The following is a 26,646-nucleotide window of genomic DNA, read 5'->3' as shown; positions in this document are numbered from 1 at the left end:
AACCTTGAGGCTCACTAGTGGGCAGTTCAGCTGAATGCCTGAGCTCCAGGTTCAGTGAGAACCCCCAGCTCAGGTTGTTGGAGCACTGACTGAGGAAAACACCTGTGGCTACATCTGGCCTCAGCATGCTCACAAACATGCAAGCTCATACAGACACAAATGCATACAAAAAGAACCATCCGCTTCCTCCTGTGTTCTGCATGCCTGTGCTGTGTGGGTTTCTCCAGAGTACCTCACACAAGCTAAGATTTTCGCCTTCGCAATCATCTTCTGTGGTTCCACTGACAGCAGGGTTTTTGAAGAGAGAGTCCCTCTGTTCCTAATTGCAGGAATTAACAGTTGCCAGCAAGGCGATTTACAACAAAGAGCCACCTCTGAGCAACACAAATGTTTTGTGTTCGTGAATACCGGCCTCTGATTACACATTCCTGTTGTTCTGTAACTAATTGCACAGGGTAGACGGTCTGTTTCCAAGCTTTGTAAGAGGATGCTCTCGAAGGGGCAGTTCCATGTAGTAATAATGCAAAGTGGAAAATCTTTCCAAGGCTTTCTATACTAATTAGTCCAGCTAACAAGGTAAGGCCTCATGTAAGTTATTTCCTTGCTAGTAAGTTGCATAAAACATACTCAAAGGTAAGGCATGAATTTAAAGCACCCTCAATCCTTTTTGCCCTCATGCTTGTTTTCTGGGAAATGGAAAGCATGCTGAGGTTTGAGCAAACACTGGGGAATCTAAAATTCTGTCTATGCTTTTACTAAAAGAACATCTTTATTAGAAATAGGCAGATATTGTGCATAGATGAATACACACATATGCGTAAAATGATACATAGTCTAATGTACCCTCGCTTGGGAGGTGCATACACACACGTGAATTGCCTCCACACACATACATAGATGGATACATATACCATACATATACATATACATACACATATACATATACATGTACCTCCCACATGCATATGTAAATACCTATAGCCCCATACACACACACACACTTCACTTCTCTAGCTTTTTTTGCCTGAGATTAAAAAGACCACACCAAGGATTACCCCCATTACTTTATGGGAGTTTGGAAGTTTTTGGGGTTGCTTCTGTACTCTCACAGTTAAAATATTTGACAGGAAGGCTACTACATTGCCTTAGCCACAATTCCTACCAGACCAACTGTTCCGTATACAGTGTGTGTATAAAATAACCCTGAGAGCATCCCTTGGACTGCTGCATGGTCTTCAGGTGGATTCAGTGGTATCTGACAAACCTGTACTGAGTGTCATCTCCCGTGTATGGGCTCTGTGATCTCATAGAAATGTTAGACAAGCAGAAGTGAGGAGGTGAGGGGGTCATGGAGTCTGGGTTAGAGAAGCTGCTGGTGCAATGGGAACTTCAGGAGTGGATGGTAGTCAGCAGTGGATAGGGGCAGTGAGGCAGAGCAGCAGAAAAGAGAAACATGTGTGTGTGTGTGTGTGTGTGTGTGTGTGTGGTGTGTGAAGGGCGGGGAGAAACCAGAGGTGATGCCACTGTCTTTGCCAATTGACTTCTACCTTGGTTTTGAGACCAAGTGTCTCTCTGCATCTGGAGCTCACAGACTATGTTCCATTGGTTAGCAAGCCCCTACCTCCCCAGGATGGAGGGTACAGACATGTATTATCACACTCTCTTTTTTAGGTGGGTGCTGGGACTCAAACCCAGGTCTTCCTGCTTGTGTGACAAGCACTTAATCACAGAGTCATCTGCCCAGTCCCCTACGTGGGGATCTTAAAATATGCTGTTGGCTATCATATATCCTATTTCAGATCTGGTTGGACTCTACTCTGGCATGGAGCCTGAGCACTCATGTTTTTAGAATCCTCTGAGAGTTATAATGCTCACCCAAGTTTAAGAACTGCTGTAGGGAAGGCATCTGAGCGCTATGGCTATGTAATGCTTTTACCAAGTGTGCATCAGTAGATGCCACACAGGAAACAAGCCTGCATACAGTGATGTGCTCCCATGGAAAGTTTGACATTATTTCTGTGTTAGTAGACAATTACAGACTTGGAATTATTGTGACCATACCTGTAATCTCAGTGCTTAAGAGGTTGAATCAGGAGGATTAAGAGTTCAAGGTTATCTTTGACTATATCCTAAGATTCAGGCCAACCTGGGCTACATGAGACTCTGTCTTTAAAAGAGAAAAATTTCACTCTCTCTCTGATCTGGGTGATGTGTACCTGGTTTGGATGTAGGATCCTCCAGGCACATCTCATATCAGAGGTCTACATCATCTTTAAGATCACAGTCTTGGTAATGCAAGAGGAATACAACCTGCTCCGGCTGGTTTTCACAGCCTTTGGTGCTCAGTTGAGAACATGCCTGACTCCTCTGGCCAATGCTTCCATCCTGTTTGCCATTATTACTCCAAGGCTCAGTATAATTCTGAGCCCACATGAAGTGTTTAATGCATGTTTGTTAAATGACTAAATGAATGGATGGAGAGGGAACAGCAGGAAATTAATTTCCAAATTGTTTTCTTGCAATCCCACATATGCATTTAGACTAATGCCTTCCGTTATCTCCTCAGAGGAGGTAAACAGGCATTTATTATGCACCAACCCTAAACACAATCCAAAGAATAAATACTACGAACAAAATAAGTAGACATACTTAAAGACCAAATTGAATTTGAAGAGGCCATATGGACTCTGGCTAGGGAAGACTCTGGATTCAAACATTGCCACAGCTGCTCTGTCTTGGAGCGTAGTGAGCATGTAGCTCTCTGATTTTTACCTGATACTCTTCCACAAAATAAATGAATGTCAGCTAAGGCTGAATCTCACTGGGTAGAGTGCATTCATAGCCTGCGCAAAGTTCTATCCCCAGAACATCATCTTGGTACACACCTGAATCTCGATGCCTCAGAATCAAGGTCATCTTTGGCTACATAGAGACTATGAGGTCAGATTGGGCTTACATGAGACCCTGTTTCAAAATTCAACCCTCAGAAACAAAGGGAAGAGAGTGCTTTGTCACTGGCTTATGCATTCATGTCATGAGTGCACACACACCCCTCATGCTTTTATGGATAAAATTCATTTTCTTCACTCTGATATGACACAAGTGGCCTGCCCCCTGAGCTTCTCCTGTCTGCCATTTACTATTGATAGAATGACTACTCTACATTTGGCCCTGCCTAGGTGGCTTCTCTGACTTCATAGTCACCTCACACGTTTCTCACAACTATAGATGGTTCCCACATTTTATGAATGAAGAAAGCCACTGTCTTTCTCATTCACTGCACATTAGTTTATGACAGATGTACAAGCTTCTGTGGCCCTAAGTGTATGTGCATGTGTGTACACATGTGTGTGTTTGTGTGTGTGCAAGCACTGTGTGTGTAGAAGCAAAAGTGCAACCTGACATGTCATTCCTCGGGTGTTTTGCATATTGTTTTTTTTTTTTTTTGAGATGGGACCTGCCTAGAACTCCCCAGGTAGGCTAGGCTAGCTTGCTAGATAGCCCCAGGGATAAGCCTATCTCTACCTCCCCATGGTTAAGCTTACATGTGCCCACATACTTGGCTTCTTCTTTCTGTTTTTAGTGTGTCTCTCTGTGTGATATATATATATATATATATATATATATATATATATATATATATATACACATACACATATATGAATGAGAGATTTTCATAGGTGTAGCACAGATGAGTATAAATACATGCATGTGCCCACGGTTGACATTGGAGTAATCCTCAGTTGTTCGTCCTCCTTAATCATTGAATCAGAGTCTCTCAGTCAGTATGCCTGGTCTCCTTAGCCAGCGGGCTATGGGGATCTCTTCTCTCCAATGAATGAGTCTGGGATCACCAATGGGCTACCATGCCCACCTGTCGTTTGCATGGCCTTCTGGGTATCCATACTTGGTCCTCACATTTGCATACTTTTTTTTTCTTAACTTCAACCTCCGTGTCATATCCCTAGCCCCATGCCTGGCTTTTTAAAATAAAACCGGGATCTGACAGACACTTACAGACTGAGCCATCTCCACAGCCTCTGGATTCAAGTCTTTCTAGTGACCATATGCAGATATTCTCCTTCTTCTCATCTCCTTCTTGCCTCTTCATAGTAACCAGTGCTCGAGAGGACAGGGAACCCCTCCAGAGTGCATTTTCAAAAACACTCTTGCTTTCAACTGGATTGTAGTGACTTTGTTGAAGTAAGATTTGCTTTGTAAGATGAAGTCTCCCATCAGAGCCAGGGAGCAACAGGCAGTAGGCAACAGGGGACTGCTGGTTAGGCTCAGTGACTTTTCATTCCCCTCTAAGGACTAATCTGCAGCTTTAAGCCCTCCACCTCAGGGGATCCCTGTGGGCAGGTCAACTAGGTAAGAAATGGCTGAAAATTCCCTAGCTTGGTCTCTCTCACAGCCCAGGAGAGAGTTCTTTTGGACTCAAATAACAGAAAGGTCAGCAATCTTACCTTCTCTCTGTGTCTCTGGAAGGCAAGTGCCTAGGGGAAAAAGGACCACTAGCATGAAAACAAACAAACAGCCAGATCAGATGTGGGAGTGAGCCTAACAGTCCCTGCTGAGGAGGTGGAGACTGCAGCAAGCCTTGCAGTTTGCTTGGTGTTTAGTGCAGGGGAGCACTAAGACATTCTGTGGGTGGAAATATCAGTTTTCTGACAGAATTCCCACTGAAGAGAAAAAGGGAAGGTCTGCTTTGCCTCCTAGGCCCAGAGCTGGGAGGTCTCCACAGAAAACCTGGGCAAGGTTGTCCCACAAGCCAGCAGCAGAAGTGCTGTCAGCTCTACTCAGAGTACCTCAGGTCCCTCCGGCCCAGGCCATCTGCTGTTCTGCCTTTCTTCGGAGAGAAGCTGGCAGGTACCCCTGGTAGTGATTTGTTCTCATTAGCTGGGCATGGCAGTATGTGATTTTCTGCTACCAAAGAGCTGAGGGCAGATTCCGAGAGCCTTATGGGTAGAGGTATGTCCCAGGTATCATCATGTGAGCCTATTAGGGACTGAAGGTATCACACATCCCAGCGCTGGCTCTGTCAGGGCACCTGGGAGGGGTAGGCATGAACACAGCAAGAACCCTAAGGAGCCATCTTTATTGACCTTGGAGAGGGAAGCGTTCGTACCTCCCTTCCACAGAGAACCCCTGAGTCCTTCTGGCGATTCCACCTCTGTGTCAGCAGCCACAGAAATATTGTTCAATTTTCAGGTAAAGCAAACAGTTGTCCAAAGAGCATGCCAGAGGGAACAGTGTCTAATACAGAGGCCGTAAGCCCACCAGGCAAGGAGCTGGATTGCAGAGATATAGCACATCTCCTCCCGTGGGCTGTTAAGGGTAGGATATTACTCTATGTCCCCCATTAAATCATGGATACAGCCATTTTATGTGACCACTGTTAACACTGAATGGCTTAAGAGAGCAACCAGTTTGGAGGAAGAAAAGAAAATATTGATATTCGGCAGTTTTATGAGCATGTAAATCAAATCCAAGTCTTGAGTTTTTTAAAGTAAATTATTTATGGTTTGAATTAACTTCTGTGTATTGTTCTCCAATTCTGCCTACATAGACAGCTCACGTCTTCTATTTTCCTTCATATGCCAACAGTAAAAGAGGTGATGTATTGTTTGACTTTAAACTCTCAGCTACTTATAAATTGCAATGAATGTTTAAAACCTCCCAAGATTTGGGGGCTGGGAGAGGTCTTAGTCTGTAAAGTGTTTTGCTACACAGGCATAATTCAGTTTGATCCCCAGAGCCCACATAAAACACCAGGTGTGTTTTTGTGTGCTTTTCCACAGGGTTAGGGGTGGAGGCTGGCAGATCCCTGGCCAGAGTGTGGAACACAAATCAAAGCTCTCCAGCTTTTGTGAGAGACTCTGACTCAAAAACCAAAGAGATACAGTGATGGGGGAAACCAGCTGTGGTCAGTCTCCTGTCTCCAAATGCATGGTGCATACAGACTCACCCAACCATACTCAGCCAGCCATACATGTTAGAAATGTATACAACAGACAAGACTATTTGGTTTCAATGAAAAACTTTCCATGTTTATTTAATGTCAACAAGGTAAATTTGGAAACATTTTACTGGGCAAAGTACCCTTTTTGCATACACTTTAACTAATAAATTATGGATGGTCTTGATTCTAATTATTTACTTCTTCTGGCATAAATGCCTCCTGCCCAGAACTCAGTGCTAGCTTATGTTTTAATTCTCTCCGAGATTTGCTGGTAGCCAACTGTCGTGAAGGATGTGCTGTTTTGTCAATATTGAGTTAAGAAACAATTAAGCCCTATGAAAACATTCACACACAAAATATTCCATGATGAGAGTCAGGCTCTCAGAGCTGAGCATCCCCTAGAAAAAATGTGTTACCCAGTGCAAAAGTAGATGAAAGAAAATGCCCTGCAATCTCTGGCTGAATCTGAGAATCACAATAGTGATAACATATGTACACTTTGTGACATGTTTAATGGTGTGATGGTAACCGCCAGCCTCCTATATCCTTGCTATGGATGGCCATTCCCCGGTGGTCCAGTTTCATAGGTGGATGTTTAGAAATTTCATACTGAATGACTGAAGGACAAATGGATGTGAACAAGTGTACTTTATATTCTATAGTATCTACTTTATTGTTTGCATTTATTCTTTTATTTCTGCATGTGTTTCTGTATGAATGAGCAGGGTGTGTGTGTGTGTGTGTGTGTGTGTGTGTGTGTGTGTGTGTAGGGGTACTTGTCCCTGTGACTGCAGAAAGAGAACAGAAGAGGATATGATATATCATATCATCTCTATCATGTTCCACCTACTCCTTTGAGACACGGTCTCTCCCTGAACCACACGTTTACTTTTTCTACTTTTTCATGACTAGGCTAGAAGCCAGCAAGCACCGTTAGTTCTCTCATCTCCACCCACCTTGGAGCTGGGGTTACAGGTGTTTACATGCACATCCCATTCCTTATGTGGGTGTTGGGAATCTGAATTTCAGTAAACATGACTGCGCCGCTATCTCTCTTAACCACTGAAATAGCTTTCTGTGCCAGTGGATCCCAACCTTCCTACTGCTGAGACCCATTAGTATAGTTCCTGTTGTGGTGACCCCAACCAGAAAATTATTTCCATGGTTGCTTCCCAATTGTAATTTTGTTTCTGTTATGAATTGTAATGTAAATATCTGTGTTTTCCTGTGGCTTTAGGTGTCCCCTGTGAAAGGGTCACTGGATCCCCAAAGGAGTCATGACCTACAGGTTGAGAACCACTGCTCTAGGTCCTTAACTTTGTTTTTAATGTTTGTCAGATTCAGTTAGACAGGCAATGTTTTGTAATAGGAAGTTTACACATACACACACACACACACACAGTATCATACAAATTATATTGTATATACAGCATATATAACTAATTAAGTTCTAAATCTTGATATTGATTTTGAAGAACAGATCTCCCAATGTAGTCCAGGTTGGGCTTGAACTTGAGATCTTGCCTCAACCACCTCAGCATTTAGTCTATTAGCATAGACCACTACGCCTTGCCTGCCTATTTTAATTAATCATAATTAATTTTATCAAGAGTAACCATATGGTACCTTACTTCAAGGTGATGCTGAAGGTTAACGATGGGTGTCACTTATTGTGTTTTTTAAATGTTCAATAAAAATATGATCTTAAAACATACATTGAGAAATACTGAAGAACTGTGTATAGGGCTTGTCAGATCTTTGAAAACCTAGAGATACTGCTAGGTTTCCATGTGGTTTTAGCTTGATTCACATTACATGCATTTCCCTCTAGCAGGCACTGAGATGGACCGGAATGCCAATGTTGGCTTAGCTTAATTATGATTCTTGTCTTCGGTTGAAGAGGAATCTAGCTTTCTTTGAGGTCCCAAGATGCTTGAAGAAAATTAAAATTCTGTTAAGATATTAGTGAAGGCTCAGGCTAGGACTCCCCTGATACAGTGCCTGCCTAGCATGTATAAAGCCCTGAGATCTATCCCAGCATGACATACCAGGTGTGGTAGTACATGGTCCAGGTCAGAAGTTCAAGGTCATTTTTGGCTACATTGGGAGTTCTAGATTGGCAGATATACATATCAACCTTGCCTCATATACAATATAATGCTGAGAATTATGCTTGCTATATGTTGCAAGAAACTCAGAATAATAGTGACTCCCCAGTGCCTGTTCAGTGGAATTACAGCAGCAGACAGTAGACACCATGACAAGATTAGCACAAGGCCTTCTCTTTTTTCTACGTAAATATGCTTTGTGATGCTTGTTGTCAAGAGAGCCACTGTTGTTGCAGAGATTATTTTTTTAAATTATGATATATGAATTATACAAGACAGTAGGTTTTGTTACAACATTTCTTCCATATACAGAACACATATTTTGATGATATTCATCTCCCCCTTATTCTATCTTGTCCTTCTTCCTCTGTCCTATTGATCCTCTTTCACTTCCCAAATAGACCTCCATCCAATTTCATGCCTTTATTAAAAATATTGATTCCACACATGAGAGAAAACATGTTATTTTATCTTTTCTGAGTATGAATTATTTTTTTTAATTCTGTCCATTTTTTACTACCAACGAGATTTCATTTTTTATAGATGTATAATATTCCATTGTGTAGATATACTATTTTTTTATTTATTTCATGGATACCAAGACTGATTTCATAATCTTCTCATAGCATATGTGTAGCCTGCTTGAGTGTTTTGTCCTTTGAGGATATCACCATGAGCTGGAGAGCTGAGTTCTCAATCTGTTAATCACTTTTAAGCCCCACACAGAAGGAAGGAGTGGTTTTCTGACTCTTTTCTTCTTCTTCTTCTTCTTCTTCTTCTTCTTCTTCTTCTTCTTCTTCTTCTTCTTCTTCTTCTCCTTCTCCTTCTCCTTCTCCTTCTCCTTCTCCTTCTCCTTCTCCTTCTCCTTCTCCTTCTCCTTCTCCTTCTCCTTCTCCTTCTCCTTCTCCTTCTCCTTCTCCTTCTCCTTCTCCTTCTCCTCCTCCTCCTCCTCCTCCTCCTCCTCCTCCTCCTCTTCCTCCTCCTCCTCCTGCTCCTGCTCCTGCTCCTCCTCCTCTTCCTCCTGCTCCTCCTCCTCCTCTTCCTCCTCCTCCCCCTCCTGCTCCTCCTCTTCCTCCTCTTCCTCCTCCTCTTCTGTATTTGCCAGGCACTGGCATAGCCTCACACGAGACAGCTATATCAGGGACCTTTCAGCAAAATCTTGCTGGCATATTCAATTGTGTCTGCGTTTGGTGGCTGATTATGGGGTGGTCCCCCAGGTGGGGCAATCTCTGGATGGTCCATCCTTTCATCTTAGCTCCAAACTTTGTCTCTGCAACCCCTTCCATGGGGATTTGTTTCCTTTTCTAGGGAGGAATGAAGTATTCATGCGTTGGTCTTCCTTCTTCTTGATTTTCTTGTGTTTTGCAAATTGTATCTTGTGTATTCTAGGTTTCTGGGCTAATATCCACTTATCAGTGAGTGCATATCTAATGACTTCTTTTGTGATTGGGTTACCTCACTCAGGATGATATTCTCCAGATGCATCCATTTGCCTAAGAATTTCATAAATTCATTGTTTATAATAGCTGAGTAGTACTCCATTGTATAAATGTACCACATTTTCTGTATCCATTCCTCTGTTGAGAGACATCTGGGTTCTTTCCACCTGCTGGCTATTATAAATAGGGCTGCTATGAACATAGTGGAGCATGTGTCCTTATTACCATTTGGAACATCTTCTGGGTATATGCCCAGGAGTGGTATAGCTGGATCTTCCGGTAGTACTATGTCCAGTTTTCTGAGCAACCGCCAGACTGATTTCCAGAGTGGTTGTACAAGCTTGCAATCTCACCAGCAATGGAGGAGTGTTCCTCTTTCTCCACATCCACGCCAGCATCTGCTGTCACCTGAATTTTTGATCCTAGCCATTCTGACTTGTGTGAAGTGGAATCTCAGGATTGTTTTGATTTGCATTTCGAGACAGAGTTTCTCTATATAGCCCTGGCTATCCTGGAACTTACTCTGTAGACCAGGCTGGCCTCGAACTCAGAAATCTGCCTGCCTCTGCCTCCCAAGTGCTGGGATTAAAGGCATGTGCCACCACTGCCCATTGCCTCCTCTCTTCTTACAGACTCTACTAGACCCAGGAAAAATAATCTGCTTATATCTTGCTAGTTGGAACTATGTCATATGGGAGGAAAGCAAAGCTGGGATGTGCCCAGTCCCCAAAGTCAAAATGGAATTTCTCTACGGTGGAAAAACTTATCAACTACCAGTCTCTATTACAAGTGGCAAACACTAGAGCAAGATGCAGGGGAAGACAGAGGAGAGACATGGGCAACACAGGAAATGGGCTGCCCTATCTCATCTGTGTATCTTTCTCTGTTGCCAGTCATTTTAAATGCAGTAAGACAGGTAAGGACTAGAAGTATCAACAGAGATGATTACCAGCAACTCGGGGAAACTGTGCACAGATCATTAGGATGGGCTCTCTTACTGCTTGTTTTTGTAGCTTTTGTGGAGGGTATATGAAAAGAGATTATTTCCCTAAATATGGAAATGTGAAAGTCAAGGTGTGAATTTTCTTCCCAGCTGAATCATCATAATTAGCCACAAGGTCACGTTTGGATATAGTAAAATATTACCCAGAAGGACATGCTTGTTATGCAGAGAAAGGCCTTTTGTGGGGAGAGGGAAGAGGACTACGAGGGGCTCATTACAGGCTGGAAGCTGTGAAGGACTTGGTAAATGAGTATGCATTAATAGTCGGTTATAACCAACAACTTCCTTCTTTTTTTTTACAGGTAGCCAACCAAGTTGTTCGAGCTCTACTCACTCAAAAGGTAGGAGTACCTTCTGCCTATTACTTTAAGTACTAATGTGAATGGAGTGCCCATTACACTGCCCAACCAAGGAACTATGATCATAGATGTGGTGGGACTTTGATGTTTGTTTACTTACGCTGGAGCTGCAAGTGAGTGTGTTGCATAAGAAGTAATACCAACACATAGCTGATTTATTCATACAATTTGAGCTCTTGAGAAAATGAAAGGAAGCTGTCCTAGTTTCTCTTCTGTTGCTGTGACACATAGTCACAGAAAGTATTTATTTGGCTTAAAATCCTGATTACAGCCCAGTGTGGAGCAGTCAAGGCAGGAACTGGCATTAATTTACCCATAGTCCAGAGTAGAGGAAGTAAAGACATGGCTTTTTGCTTTCTTGATCCCAGATAGCTTTATCCTCTCTTACACTTCATGTTCACTGTCTAGAGAATGGTACTGCCTACAGTGGGCTAGAATATGTCACTTAGAAATTAAGAGAGCACCCCCTAAATATGCACTCAGACAACCTTTATTTGAACAATCCATTTATTAAGACTCTTTCCAGGTGACTCTAGGTTGGGTCAAGTTGACAATGAAACTGACCAGTACAGAAATCTTTTCAAAATGAAAGACTTTTGGGTCCTGAAAGAAATAGCAGACTCTTGGGTTTATGTTGAGAAGCAAACTAAAGAAGTTGGTGGGTCATTCTAGCTCCTAGGACAAGAAAGCCTTCTTGGGTTATTGAGAGGGGCCTTGGACTCAACAAGAGGTCTTTGAGATTACAAAAGTGTTCTAATTCCCTAAAGCTTGAATCCTTTTTCTATGGAGTGGACATGTATATAACACCCTTGGATCTCAAGCTCATAGGGGAAATCTGAGATAAGAAGGTAGGAAGAGTTACTTGGCTACAAAATAAACATAAAATCTCGTATCATCTCTCCAGCTGTCTATGCATTCAGTCTTCACACATAGGACCTGAGAGCCAGAATTATTTATTACTTTGCTCATTGTTGTGACAGAATATCTGACCAAAGTAACTTCAGGAAGGAGTGGTTTATTTTGGCTTCCAGTTCAAGTATTCAGTCCAACAAGATGCAGAAATCATAGCAGGGGTAGTATAAGGCAGCTGGTCACATTGTACCTACAGCTAGGATTGGAGCAATTGGCCACATTGTATCTAGAGCTGAGGATTAGGGAGATGAGTGTTGGCCATAGGCTTGTTTCATCTTCATATAAAGCCCAGGACCCCAGCCCGTGGAATGGTTATCCTGTATGTAGGGAGGGTCTTCCCACCACAATATTCTCAGTCTAGAAATGCTCTTATGGGTATTTTGAAAGCTTATTTCATAGATGATTCTAGATCCTGTCTATATAGTAGACAGTCTTTAATAACCATGGGAATCACAACCAGACTGAATAAATCCATGTTTTCCCAAATTTGACAGATTTGGTACATTGTATTCAGTGATTCTTATCCTAACCACCTTTCACTGAGTCTCAACTCTAGTTCCCTCAGATTTTGTTTATTCTAAAAATTTCTTCAAAGTATCAACTTTTCTAAAAGATTCCCAGCTTCTGTAGCTTCCCCTGAAGCATGTGACTGTGAAGAACCAAGTAATTTGTGCTACTGTGTCTTAATAGAAAAGAAATTTATCAGGCCTCTACCCTGTCTTGCAGATATTCTTAAATATTATTTAAATTTATACTGCACATGAACTATGATGGTATTTTTGCTAGACCTCTGTAAATTTTCTTTTAGCAAATATTTATTAACTATTTCACATTTGATATCAACATCATATAAATAAAAATATTAAAGTATGTCATTTAGCGTTGAGTTCTGTTATAAGGAACAGATTTGTAAAATAGAAATGGCTGACATAAGCTAAAAAGACTATCTCTTTTTCATTAATAAGTCACTAGGTAGTCAATGTAGGGCTGCTATTACAGCTCTGAGTCCATAATGTCTCTAATTTCATTTTTTTCATTTGTGACGAAGCCACAATTCTCAGTTCTGAGTAATGGTCCAAAATGGATGCTTTAGCTCCAGTCATTGTGCTTGCATTCCAATCAACAGAATAAAAAAAAAAGAAGAAGAAGAGTTCGTAGAAGGTAGCATACCAACTATCTTAAAAACAAACAGAATCTTTACATATATTATTTACTTACTATCTATCTATATGCATGGATGTGTACACACCTCAATATGAAAACGTATACCAGAGGTTCTCTCCTTCCATCATGTGAATACTGGCTTAAAATTTATTTGCTGAGCCATTGCACTAGCCCCCAGCTGTCTTGGAAGTTGATATTATAGAAGCTTCCAAAGGCCATGAATCTATCTCCTTAAAAAGACTTTCATCACAGAGCCACACCCAAGAAAACTGGTAAATTGGCCTTCACCATAAGTAGATGTCCAGAAAACTATGGGTTGTTCTTTTACTGTGGAAGAAGCTGAAAATAAGATGCCAGTGGATGAACCCAGATTTCTGCCACAGTGTGCCTAGGTACCCTTGTCTCTTGAAACCTTTGATTTCTTGGTTGCTCTGTGCTCCCTTTATTCCACAGCAAAGGGAGAGCCTCTACAGCCCTGTGCACAGCCCTTGAAACACTTCTTCTTGCCCTCTTTAATGGTGCCTCAGGGGTCTGGTGCAGAAGAAAGCAGGTCCTTAGGTCAGCCACCAAAAAGTAGCCACACAAATCCAAATAATAGCTGGTAAACACACCCGTCTTCTGCAGTGAGGGTGGATTTGTAGGCACACAGAGAAGAGCTACCATGGGGCAGCATGCCCTAAGAAATTCACCAAACAGGAAGACATGCAGGGGTCTCTGGAGAGTCCTCAGGATCACATCCTGCTAAATATGCACCTCCAGGTTTCTATAGGATTCTAAAATTGTTTTAAAAAGACAGAGATCTCCCTTCAGTTATGAAGAGAACAGAGCTGAGGATATAGCTTGGTGGGTAGAGGGCTTATTTGGTATACACTGCTTTCCATTCTCAGTAATGCATAAGCCTGACTCAGTAGCACAGGATTTGAAGTCCCAACAGACTGGAGAGGGGCAGGAAGATCTGAAGTTCAAGGTCATGCTTGAATACTTAGGGAACTTGGGCTACAGCAGACCATCTCAAAAAAGAGATAATTAGGGGGAGGGAATAAATGCAACCCACATGCAAATGAGAAAATTAATTCCAAAAACAGATGTAGTTGACACAGGTTATATGACAGAAATTGTCAGTGATTTCTGTCTGTCACTTTTCTCTTTTATTCCAAATGTCTGCACACACACACCACGAGTAATTTAAACATAAAACAAAAATGTAAAAACAACTATATCATTCTCCATTAACATCATACAAACATGTGTGTGCATATGTGTGTGCATGCACGCATGTGTATATGTATGTTAGTGCTGTTCCCGAGTCCAGAAGGTATTGATTCTCTGGGAACTAGAGTTACAGGGAGTTGTGTGCTGACTAAAATGGGTGCTGGGAACTGATCTTGGTCCTCTGGAAGAGCACATGCTCTTAACTGCTGAGCCATCTCTATATCCCTAAATGATCCAGTTTTAAGATGTGCCATCTCTTATGACACACAAAGGCCTCTCTCTTGTGGCTTCTGTTCTTTTGAGGGCAATCTTAAACTAATATAAGTCTTAGCAAGAATTGTTGAGACCAACAGCCCAGCCACACCAACAAGAGGGCTCTGGCATGTGAACTACACAGAGCTATCTCCCTCCCACCACGTGCTGGGCTGGACAGTCAAATTGTCCCCAGGCTTGATGCCTGTGTTACTACTGATTAACCTTCACTGTTCCTTAAATGATACAAGTGGACATTGAAGTTCAGGTGTTTGTAAAAATACTCTGTGTAGAGTGTGGAGAGATGGCTCAGTGGGAAAAACCCGGTGACCTGAGTTCAGTTCCCAGGACCATTTTGTAGAAGGATAAAAATGGCTCCCATTGTCCTCTGACTTATACCCATCCACTGTACACACATCCATCCAAAAAGCAGTGAAAATAAAAAACTCAGCAGAAGATATCTTCATTTCTGTTATCTTACCCACCCAAAGAACTGCCTAGCTTTGCCCCTGTGCTGCTGGGCAGTTTCAACACTGTGGCCTCCTGCTCCCATTTCTCTTTACAAACTGACACCTCTCTGTGTGTATTCCCTGGTGCCTCCTTAGAGTCCAAGTGCTTGTGTTTTCCTGGCCGATGGGCACTATTAATATTTATCTGCCCCACAGTCAGGTTTTATTAATTACTTAATTAGTAGTAGTGAAAACAATTAGCGTTGGGAGCAGAGAGTGTTATGTGCATGCTGGCAACATAAATTAGCATAAGTGATAGGCAGAGGTTGAATGCCTTTTAAAAAAAATGTGGAGTGTCCGTGCCCAGAATACATGCTTCTGCCCTCTGTGCTGGCTTCCTAGGGTCTTCATTCCAACCATGCATCTGGGGACATAGATCAGCTAGAAACATTGTATGCCTGGGCTTCACACACTTAACCAGAAAAGATGAAAAGAGCATGCAGTGTACAGGGAGCAAGGCTCAGAAAGATTTCTTTGCCCCCATAAACAGAACCCATGCTTCAGAGTATGACGGTGCCTGTTCACGCCGAGCCTCAGCAGCCCTGTATCTCCAGAGGCCCAGGTTGATACAGACCAAGGTTGATATAGACCAGGCTTCTAACAGCTATCATGTAGGCCAGGTATGCCCAAGCTGTGTGATCTGCCTATGTCCCAAGACAGTCGTGAACAGTGAAAAACTCATATCACAATGTCAGGTTAGATATGGCTGAAGAGATGGCTCAGTTGATAAAACTTTTGCCTCTCAAGTATGTGCACATGTGTCCATATGTCCAGGAACCTTTTAAGGCTGAACATGGTAATATATGTGTTATAATCTGAGCATCCTTCGAGGAAACTGAAGGCAGAGAACAGAATACCCAGAAGCTCCAGAGCTAGTCAAGGTCAGCATCAGGCAATGAAAGCCTATCTTTAAAAATGTGGAAAGTGAGAAGCAACAACCCAGGTTGTCCTCTGACCTCTATACACATGTATGTATGCCTACAAGCACACATGAATACATACACACACACAGAGCTCACATCATACACACTCATACAAAGTCTTTTAATAAAGGTGGATCATCCCTGAGTTCTGGAAAAGCGTGCTGCCTCCTGGTACTCTCCCTACCTTTCAGGGCCTATGTGAGCCCATCACTGTCCATAGCAGAGAACAGACATCCACCCACCCGACTTGCTGACAAACCTGAGTTCTCTGTATTATGCAGGTTACCAGGGGATTTGACAGCCTCATCTCCTCTAACATTTATAACAAACACAACAAATAAACAAGAACACTACCACGCTCGTACCGTATGCAGTGGTGCATTAAAAGCGAGCGTAAGAGAGAGTGGAAAAGGGACTGTGCTTGTGTTGTGGCTTTTCTTCTTATGGATATGTCAGTTAGCTGACAAGACCGGCAGGTCTATAGCAAGAAGATGACAGGAACACAAAGTGCTTTATACATTGAGTTGTAGCAGAGACAATGAGGGCTTGATGGGGTCTAAACAAGGGAACAGTCACCATGGGGGCCAGGAAAGGAAGTTAGGAAACTGCTCTGAAAGACAACAGTAGATGGACCTTAAAATGCAGGAAGAGGCCAGATTTTGAAGAGCCTTGAATCTGAGCTTTAAGTTCAGACCTTATCAGAGCGGGCGTTACCATTGAACTCACAAAGGACCGGTACCACAGCCTGGGAGGGAGGCAGCCAACTGTGGAGTCCCCAAAGGCCCTATTCAGCAGCTCCCCTGACCGTGAGCTGGGGAGAAGGTCTTGGAAGGGCTTGAACTATTGAAAGCAATTGCTCCCAACAGTGGTACAAAAGTGATAACTGACTGTGTTTGCTCCCTGGGACTGAGCCCAGAGTACCCCAGACAACCTGTTTGAAGGACAGGCAAGATACAGTGGTCATTTAAATGCTTTTCTTTTTTTTTTTTCTTTCCATTTTTTATTAGGTATTTAGCTCATTTACATTTCCAATGCTATACCAAAAGTCCCCCATACCCACCCACCCCCACTCCCCTACCCGCCCACTCCCCCTTTTTGGCCCTGGCGTTCCCCTGTTCTGGGGCATATAAAGTTTGTGTGTCCAATGGGCCTCTCTTTCCAGTGATGGCCGACTAGGCCATCTTTTGATACATATGCAGCTAGAGTCAAGAGCTCCGGGGTACTGGTTAGTTCATAATGTTGATCCACCTATAGGGTTGCAGATCCCTTTAGCTCCTTGGGTACTTTCTCTAGCTCCTCCATTGGGAGCCCTGTGATCCATCCATTAGCTGACTGTGGGCATCCACTTCTGTGTTTGCTAGGCCCCGGCATAGTCTCACAAGAGACAGCTACATCTGGGTCCTTTCGATAAAATCTTGCTAGTGTATGCAATGGTGTCAGCGTTTGGATGCTGATTATGGGGTGGATCCCTGGATAAGGCAGTCTCTACATGGTCCATCCTTTCATCTCAGCTCCAAACTTTGTCTCTGTAACTCCTTCCAAGGGTGTTTTGTTCCCACTTCTAAGGAGGTTAAATGCTTTTCCTTGTGACTAGACAGACAGCTCAGTCCACAAAATGCTTGCCTTGCAGGCATAAGGAACTCATCCCCAAACTGCATGTGCTAGAGGCAGACAGGGTTGTGCACACGTGTAATCCCAGCACTGAGGACATGGAAACACAAGTATTTCTAAGACTTGCTACCTACTAAGCAAGGTCCAAGCCACTGGCAAACCTGCACCCTCCCTTAAAAAAAACAAAAAAACAAAAAAACAAAAAACCTCAAATGCAGCTGCTTTGGAAACTATTGGTTTACTTAATAAATTCTTTGGGATTTTTGTTCTCATTCTGTGTCAAGCAAATGATCTAAGAGTGCTGTTTCTCTAACCAAGTTTCCTGGGTGGTACTCTAGAAAACACAGTATAGAGAAAGATAGACTGACAGACACATACACACACACACACACACACACACACACACCTTAAGTCAGAGGTACTCCTTTCAACTAAATGCATCAGTGACTATGTGAGTCACAGTGCTGACAATCTCAATTCATTTCCCTAAATGACACCAGCGGCTCCTTCTAAAGTGCTAGCTTCTTTAGTTCATCCGTTCTCTAGTCATTGTAAAAATACTGTTGCCCTCGAGGTTTGTACTTTATGACTGCTTTTATGAAGACATTGGAAAAGCATAATATATAGGTAGAAATGTAAATTGACTTTATATCACTAAGATTTACCGCCTTCAAAAATAGCGGACCACATTAATGCATTTCTGATTTCAAGGTGCTTTCTTTCTTTATTTTTGTACGATTGGTCTTCCCTGAACCTAACAATTCCATCAGACAATGGTCCATGGAAGAAAATGTTGTTCGTGACTTATTTTTCTGGAAGCTTTGAAGAATAGAATGATAGTTTTTCCTAATGTGTCTGAGGTATCATGTAAAACATAGCTGTAATATGCAGAGGCATCTTTTGGTCAGACTTTCCTTTCTCTCTTTGTGGTTTTTTTTTTATAGGATCTGAGGGAGGAGTGTGTAAAGTTGAAAACAAGAGTGTTTGACTTGGAGCAACAGAACCGAGCACTCAGCCTCCTGTTCCAACAGCGAGTCAGACCAGCTTCTGATGTGCTTCTCCAGGTATGTGTTTATGTGGAAAACTGCCTTTGCTCCTAAAAAGCACATGGCAGGAAGCTGCTTACACTCAAAGCTTGCCAGCCTCCCCAGGTGTAAGGCATATTGCACCAAAATCTCAGTGCCTCACTGTCTCAAGTGTCCTTAAAAGTGACTGTCTCTCAAATTCTATACTTTGGAAAATTACTTTCTCATAAAGAAAAAACTCCAAAGAAGAGTCCGCAGTCAAAGGGAAGATGAGACACGTCTGTCCTCTGGGCTGGGGAGATGCCACAGTTGCAGCCTGCTTAGCATGACCACCTGGGTTTAATCCCTGGAACCTACATTTACAAAGCCAGGTGTGGTGGCATGTGCTTCTATTCCCAGTACTAAGGAGGCAGAGACAGGTGGCTCTTTGTCCAGCCAGTCTAGCCAAATGGCAAATTCCAGACAAAAGCAAGGGACTCTGTCTCCTATAACAAGGACAGAGTCCTAAGGAACAACACCTAAGGCTGGCCTCTGGCCTCTGGCCTCTACATCCAAGTGTATATGTATGTATGCAGACTTGAATGAACACACACATGAGACACAACATATTCTCCACTAAGCTAAGTGGAACCATGACACAGAATTGAGATATGATGGCTCTGCAGAGCATCATTGTCCCCTCCCATTCTGTGACAAGCAGAGAAGTTTTAGGGAATGCTGAAAGCACACACCTTTACTTCAAGCTCGCTATTATGCAAGTGGCAGCTGGGATCCTTGCGACCTGTGACTTTCTGTGGTCCTCTCACCTCGCTTCCTGGACTGTGTCTTACTGACAGCCACTCTTCGGGATCTTTGTCTGCGAGCTCTCTGTGCAATCTGCCCAGAGGTACCTCCCCAACTTGCACACAACTGTCGAATTTTGAAACCAACCCCGAGGGAGCATGAGAGAAATGCCACATGGTAGGGGACAGGCACTTGTCATAGGAGGCTGGAGAGTTAACCTCTGCTCCTTCCCACACTGCAGTTCTTAATGTACACGTTTATTCAGACCGGATTGCCCGAGTTCTGCTTAGAGCTTTTCTGGTCTGTGCTGTCAGAGGCAGTGGTGTGGATTCACAGGGGTCCGAACAGTTTATCAAAGGCAACTCACAAGTTGCTTGGTCTGATAGACAAGGTACCTATTGACCTTTGAGACTGCACTGGCCAGCAGCAGAGCCATAGTCTGTGGTCTATGATGGGTTATTTAAATTCCTACTTGAAATTTTTACACTAAACACTGGGGAGATATTCAGGGTATAAATTACTTGTTTGCAAGCATGGAGAGCTATGCTCAGGGCATCCCTAAAAATAAAAATGGTTATGGCACACAACTGTATTTCTAATAAGGATGATCCTTGAAGCTCACTGAGCAGCTCAGAAAGGTGTGGGCCAATCAAGAGAGACATTTTCTCCAAAAGATAGATGGCAGCGTGGGGAATGCCACCTGAGGATAGTCTCTGGCCTACATACACACACGCACACCAGGACTACATACAATTTGCATGAAGTTAAAGTTAGCTTCCTGAACTCCACTAGAAATATACCACGGAGTACAAACCTTGCTCAGACTACATTGGACAGTATATAAGTAGAGCATTCCCATCATCATTAGAAAATTTCCTTGCAATATTTTCTCAGTGGTTGAGTTCTTCATCTATCCTCTGCATTTTGGCGTAAACACCTCAGTACTCCTCTATGGGATGATGAAAGGCTGCAATCCATAGAAGGAAGCAGAGTTAGTACAACAGTATCAAGAGGTAGCCCCACCCCTAATTTCAAATAGAAGAGCTCTTTGAATTACAAAGTCGATCTCATCTCAGAAATTAATTTCCTCTCTGCTTTATCTGTTGGAACATAATTTATAATTTACGGCTCAGAAGTTGTTGGCAGGCCACAGGGAGAAACCGTGTGTCTCCATTTTGTTTCCTGGACCTGACCACCCTCAGTGTTTGTCGTTGGGGATCAGGAATTTGTGAGACACTCCATTTCTTCTGCAGTTTTACAATCAAGATCTGATATTGTAATTACATTTAACAGCTGTTGCCTGCTCATGAATTTTTTGGTTTTGCTTGTTCTAACTCAAGGCTTTTCTAGAACAGTGTTTAAGGATCTGCTGTCCCTGTTTATAAATCCTGATGGTTTATTTATCGAGCAAACACATGTGCCAGAGACAGTACAGCTTTTACATTGGTCCTCACAAATTTCTGACATGCGTATTTAAGTGGCAAGGGCAGATGATCAGACTATCCACAAACCACAGTTGCTATCCACTCGGTGTTAGTTATCAAAATTTATATGCTTCACTAAGGAATTTTCACTTCATGAGCCATCTTACAATAAGGAATCCTTGCTAAAGGTAGCCTGTGCCTTAATTTGCTTTTCTATTGTTGTGGTAAAGACCATGTCCAAAAAACAATTTTCACCTCTTTCACAAATTTTACCTCTCAGTTGTAGTCCATCATCAAGGAAAGTCAGGGAAGAAACTCAAGGCAGGAACTCTGGAATCAGGAACTGAAGCAGAGGCCTGGAGGATTGCTGCTTGCTGGCTTGCTCCTCATGGTTTGCTCAGCTATCTTATAGTACCCAGGACCACCAGCCCACAATGTGGATGGCCCTCCTGCACCAGTCATTAATCCTGACAATACTCTATAGCCACCAATCTCACAGAAGCATTTTCTCAATTAAGATTCCTTCTTCTCAGATGTGGTTAATGTCAAGTTGACAGTCATGACAGGCTGTTAAGAGACCCATAAAGAACAATGATAGTATATAATGACTACTGAGATGATTAATGTTAACCTTCAACTTGTTAGAACCTACAAATAGCTGGGAACAGAGTCTCAGTAAGGGACTATATAGATCAGGTTGGTCGATGAGGCTGTCTGTAATGGACTGTCTTTAATGCTTTAATGTGGGAAGACAATGTCCACTGTGGGCGGCACCATTAGTTTGGTCCTTGGATTTTATAAGAATAGAGAAATCTAGCTAAGCACAGAGCATGGGTACATGCATTGTTCTTGACTGTGGATGTGATATGACTAGGTGCCTCAAGTTCCTGATGTGACTGCCCCGCAATAATAGATTGTAGCCTGGAATTACAGGCAGAGTAAACATGTTCTCCCCTAAATTGCTTTTTTGTCAAGATACTTTACCACAGCAACGGAAATGAAAGTAGAACACCTGCTGCCTAACACCTGTGTGTCATAGTCATCAGTGGAGGAAGTAGCAGGCTTTGCCGTTGATCTATTCATTATTTCACTCACAACGTAGTTTTCTGATGTTGCTTTGGGGATTAAGTGAGAACATGTACTCACCATGGAGATAAAAGAGAAACCACCTGAGCTTGCTTTTCACCTATTGACACTTGGTAATTATTTGTTGAATAGGATAATGAATAAGCACTAAATCCAGCCTGAGAGTTGGGAGGCTGATTTGCATAAACATAAGGGAACTTTGTGCTCTCTCTTTTTCTGAAAATTTCTCATTTTTATATGGATGCCTGATATCCTGTGTAGCTGTGAAGAGTGTGTCAAGGCTTTGTGAGGGAGTACAATAAAGTGACCAGTGTATACCTGGCTGTAAAAACTACAGACCCTACAGCTGCTCCCTGAGGACTCTGGAGGAAGTTCTTCCCATGGCTACCACGTCATTTCCTTTAAGTTTTAGGAAACTGTTTAAATTTTCCTCTGAAGAAGACAACTCAACAGTTCTTAACCATTTCATGTAGCCACCCCAAAGGCAATATAGAAAGATGATGATTCGACTCATGGTGACTTAGCTAGATAAATTGTGTCAGGAAAAGGCATTTGTAAGTCATAGCCAATTAAAAAAAATGGATCTAAGAACTAGCTGACAGGTTCCAGTCATTACAAGTAGAGCAGGGTAATCAGGCACAGTGTTGCCTGCCTTCAGTCACAGCAGTCAGGCGGCTGAGGCAGGAGAGTCATTGACTTCAGGATGTCAAGGGCATCTTAGATAGCATAGTGATACCACAAACCAAACAAAGCAACATCAGCCACTGAACACAGCTCTGTCCGATGCTGAGGCTGATGACCACTAACCTAAACTTTAAAATGTGGAGCTTGGTAATGAGCTTTCTCTTGATTCCAGTGTGTGCTGTGATAGCTCGGGGAGTAGAAGTAGCTGTAAATCAGGCTCGGGAGACCCTGTTTTATTCAGATAACAATCAGACAAAATTCTAAAGACCCAAGAAGTTAGTGTAGAAAATAAACTCCTGAAGTCCTGTCAGAGGCTGGCATCTCAATCCTGTCTGAATCTATAAATAGCCAAAGCTAGTTGAGTCTGGGGACATTGTCTCTTCTGGAAAGTCACACAGAGCAACACTGTTTACTTCATAACTGCTGACCACTGTGGTTAGAGCCCCCTGTCAGCCATCCTAGCATTCTCTCATCCATTGGGTTAGAAGTTCACCAAGAATGAATTATTTCAGTAACTCAATTTGTGCATAGAGTACACATCATGGTAATTATGAAATTCCAAACTTAATAATGTGGGGTTGGCAAGAGGGCTTAGCCTGACAACCTGGCTTCAATCTCTAGAACCCACATAATAGAAAAAAGAATTGATTTCCCCAAGTTGTTCTCAGATCTCTATATATTATGTCCTGTGAGTCAGCTGCCCCCCGAAAAGGTTTTAAAATTAAAATTATAATTTTATACAAACTGTATTATCTAATAACTATAGTGGGTATCAGTGAGTTAGTTTTGTAAAACAAATTCCAATGTTCCCAACTCCTCTCTAAGGGCAAATGGAATCAAGTAGTTCAGGATCGTATTAAATAATTGGTGTGTAACTATAACAAAATTACAGGCAAAGGTGAATTATATTAAATGTAAGGGATTCTGAGTCTGAACTGCTCCATTTTTGTTAGTTTCTTTATTTGTTTGGCTTTTGTTTGTTAAGGAATGATGTATTGACTTATGGCCTATATACATAGGACAAGCATTCTACCACTGAGCTATATCTCAGATCCTTAAATGGCTCTTAAGGAAAACTCTAACAATAAGTTCTATAAACAAGAACTCATCTTTGCCTATAACAAAATGTGGCTGAACAAACATGCAGAAATCACCATGTTACACCATGTGCTGGCAAATCCAGAGCTTGTGCTGATCTGATCTTTTACACTCCTATGAGATGGGGCTGAGCACTGCCTCATTCTGTACACTGTGTACGTAGGGATACACACGGAGAGAAGCTAGGAACACAGCTGCAGCTCACAGGGGAAGCTTCAATTTGGAAAGCTCATGAAATGGATTCCATCAGTACCCAGGTGTCCCTCTTTAAGGAACCTTTGAATAAGCAAAAGATCTGTCGTGTGCGTGCATGTGTGCATGTGCTTGTGTGTGTGTGTGTGTGTGTGTGTGTGTGTGTGTGTCTGTCTGTCTGTCTGTCTGTCTGTCTGTCTGCCTGTGAGTTTGGCAACCAAAGGTGTCTCTCTCTACCTTTTTTTGTGAGACAAGGTATCTTCTGGGCCTGGGGACCCACCTTTCTGCTTCTCCAGCACTGGGATTACAAGGCACACTACTGCTCCTGGTTTCCTTCCCATTGCAGCTAATGGATGAACTCGTGTCCTCATGCTTGCAATATAAGCTTTGCCAACAGAACCATGTTTCCTGCCCAAAGACCATGATTCAGATTCCCATTCAAAGTGATGAGCAGGCCACATGTGACCAGACACATTTCAAAACTTCCTCAGTACAGTAACAGGAAGGGGCCCACATTGTAATAATTTCTAGAATAATTTCTAACTTTTTCCCCTCTCTTCTGTGTTTTCCCTGTGTCATCATTATTCTGATAGGATTTTATTCTCATGTATTCAAACAGAGACAGTTGTTTTGTTTTGTTGTTCTGCTTTCTGATTGGCATTTCAAAGTGTCCTACTGCCCATACTCATGTCATGGATATAGATATAACACCGTTGTGTCTGTTATTCATACCAAGGGAAAGAGGGTCTGACATCTTAGAACCAAGGTGTGAACAGCTGGCATTAGTTTGTAAGAGTACATGCTCTAGCTAGTCCTTTTCTTAATTATTTCAGATGATGGGGTGAGAAGATAGGATCGTAAAACTCTATACTCATTCTTTCCTTATTGGCTTTTATTTTGAACTTGATCCAACCTAGAGTCACCCAGGAAAAGGGCCCTCAGTAGAAGAATTGTGTCTGTCAATTAGCCTGTGAGTATGTCTATAGGGATTCTCTTGACTATCCAGTATATTTAGGGTAGCATGGCCTTAGGCAGTTGCTAGTTTATTTAGGAGGGCCTAGCCCACTGTGGGCAGAACCATTCCCTGGGCAGGTGGTACTAGGCTGTGTAAGAAAACTTGCTGAGCTTAAGCTGGAGGGTCTGCCTACCAGCAGCATTCCACCATGGTTCTTGCTTTAATTTCCCTCAGCGATGGACTGATACCTGGAAGTATAAGCTGAATAAACTTTTTCCTCCTCTAAATTACTTTTAGTAAGAAATGTATTATTTACCGTGCTTTTACCAAAGCAACAGAAATAAAACCAGGCCACATTCCTGTTATGGTATTTTTTCTTAAAATCCTTATTATTGGTGCATAAATCTACCAGTCTAGTTTGACAGACAACTTCATACTCCCTACTCTTCACTGCCACCATTTCACAAACACCACACACTGCTTTCTAAGTTCAGCCCGTACCGCACCCGCTCAAGCATCTTCATAGTCATTGTTGTCCTCTTTACATGCTCCCACTCCTAGATACCACATGGATATTACTTATCTGTGTCACATGATTGAGCAGTTCATGGGCTTGTGCAGAATAGTGGAATTCTGATTTCCTGTGACAGTCGAGAATTTCTCGAAAACCCAATGGACCTTTCTCCTCGGATTATCACTTCATTTCAGCAGCAGTCTCTTTGAAAGCCACGACCTCTCTACTCAACCCTCTGTTCTCCCTTTCCTACAGACAGTGTCACTATTCATAATACATACATGGATATTACATATATGGATACATACATGGATACATACATGGATATTACATACATGGATATTAGTTATCTGTGTCACTGTTTGCCAGAGATATCCACGCTTCTCTTCTCTGGGTTGGACGAAGAAGAATTATTCTATTATATTCGTGGTTGTCCAACTGTTGATCCAGCACATTTTAAGACTATATATGTATATGTCTAGGAGTAGGCTTTGAGGTTCAAAAGCCAAGTTCCAGTTATTCTCTCTGCTTCCTGCTTGTGAGGGTTCAAGGTGTGAGCCCTCAGCTCTCAGCCTCCTGTTCCTGCTACCATGCTGTTCCTACCATTGTGGACCATGAACCCCTGGAACCATAAATTCAAATATACCCTCTCTCTTACATAATGGTGAACAATGATCTAGCAATACATCAAACATCCTCCTTCAGTCTCTGCATATCCGTGCATGGGCATGTGTGCCCTCACACACACGAGCACACCAGAATCCATCATAAGTATACACCACCTACACAAATAGTGATAATACGATAAATCAGCAAACCAGTTATGGACATGGAGGGCAAGAATGCTTCAGTAGTTGTCCAGTTCAGGAAATGGGACCTTTCTCTTCTCTTGTACTAAGACCACTCCTGAGCAAAAAGTCTACAGAAGAAGCCAGAAGTGTCCCCAGTTTGGAGCACTTTCTGGCTTCCACTCTGCCAACATTAGTTTACTTCATGGGTTTCTGGAATGGATCAGCTCTGTCCCTTATCTACCTGAATGCCTGTTACAGAGGTGTCATCTGCCCTGCCCTGTGACTCTGGTGCCTAATTTAGAAAGATACTCAAGGTGAAGGGGGGCCCAGTTTCCAAGCTGGTGGCAGTGATTCTGCTGTTCCGCATCATCAGAGGGTTTTGGTGGTGCCATTATGAGTGCCAGTCAGATGTGAAAACATGTGGAGAGTGTCCATCAGGGATACTGACTCACACACTGAGCACCAGAAGGATATTAATTTGTCAGAGGGCCAAAAATGGCCTCTCTGTGAGATAAGGGACATTGAAAGATCACACAGCTCCTCCAGGGTCAGACTTTCAGTGACGAGATGACAGGTCAGATCAAGCAAGAACCAATAGAGAAGATGGGAAAGAATCTTAGGGGTTAGGGCAGAAAGTGAT

General features: G+C 42.6%; 1 protein-coding gene and 1 long non-coding RNA gene across 25 annotated transcripts in view; one reads left to right on the top strand and one right to left on the bottom strand.

Annotated features, from left to right (window-relative positions):
- The window catches only part of Nckap5 (NCK-associated protein 5), a 917,161-nt gene that overhangs the window by 709,735 nt on the left and 180,780 nt on the right, over nt 1-26,646 (top strand). For all 21 annotated transcript variants that reach the window (NM_176957.3, NM_001081756.1, NM_172484.3 and 18 more), the window contains 2 exons: nt 10,815-10,853; nt 18,399-18,518. In NM_176957.3, the coding sequence (NP_795931.2) occupies nt 10,815-10,853; nt 18,399-18,518 (159 nt within the window). The remainder of the gene's footprint in view (nt 1-10,814; nt 10,854-18,398; nt 18,519-26,646) is intronic.
- Nucleotides 18,512-26,646, bottom strand: part of Gm35562 — a 56,855-nt gene continuing 48,720 nt past the window's right edge. For all 4 annotated transcript variants that reach the window (XR_003948707.1, XR_003948711.1, XR_003948712.1 and 1 more), the window contains 2 exons: nt 20,960-21,253; nt 18,512-20,229 (listed from right to left, as the gene is read on the bottom strand). This is a non-coding gene — a long non-coding RNA (predicted gene, 35562). The remainder of the gene's footprint in view (nt 20,230-20,959; nt 21,254-26,646) is intronic.

This window comes from Mus musculus, chromosome 1, assembly GCF_000001635.26.
Source record: "Mus musculus strain C57BL/6J chromosome 1, GRCm38.p6 C57BL/6J".
NCBI classification, from domain to species: Eukaryota; Metazoa; Chordata; class Mammalia; order Rodentia; family Muridae; genus Mus; species Mus musculus.
This window is presented reverse-complemented; position numbering and strand designations above follow the sequence as displayed.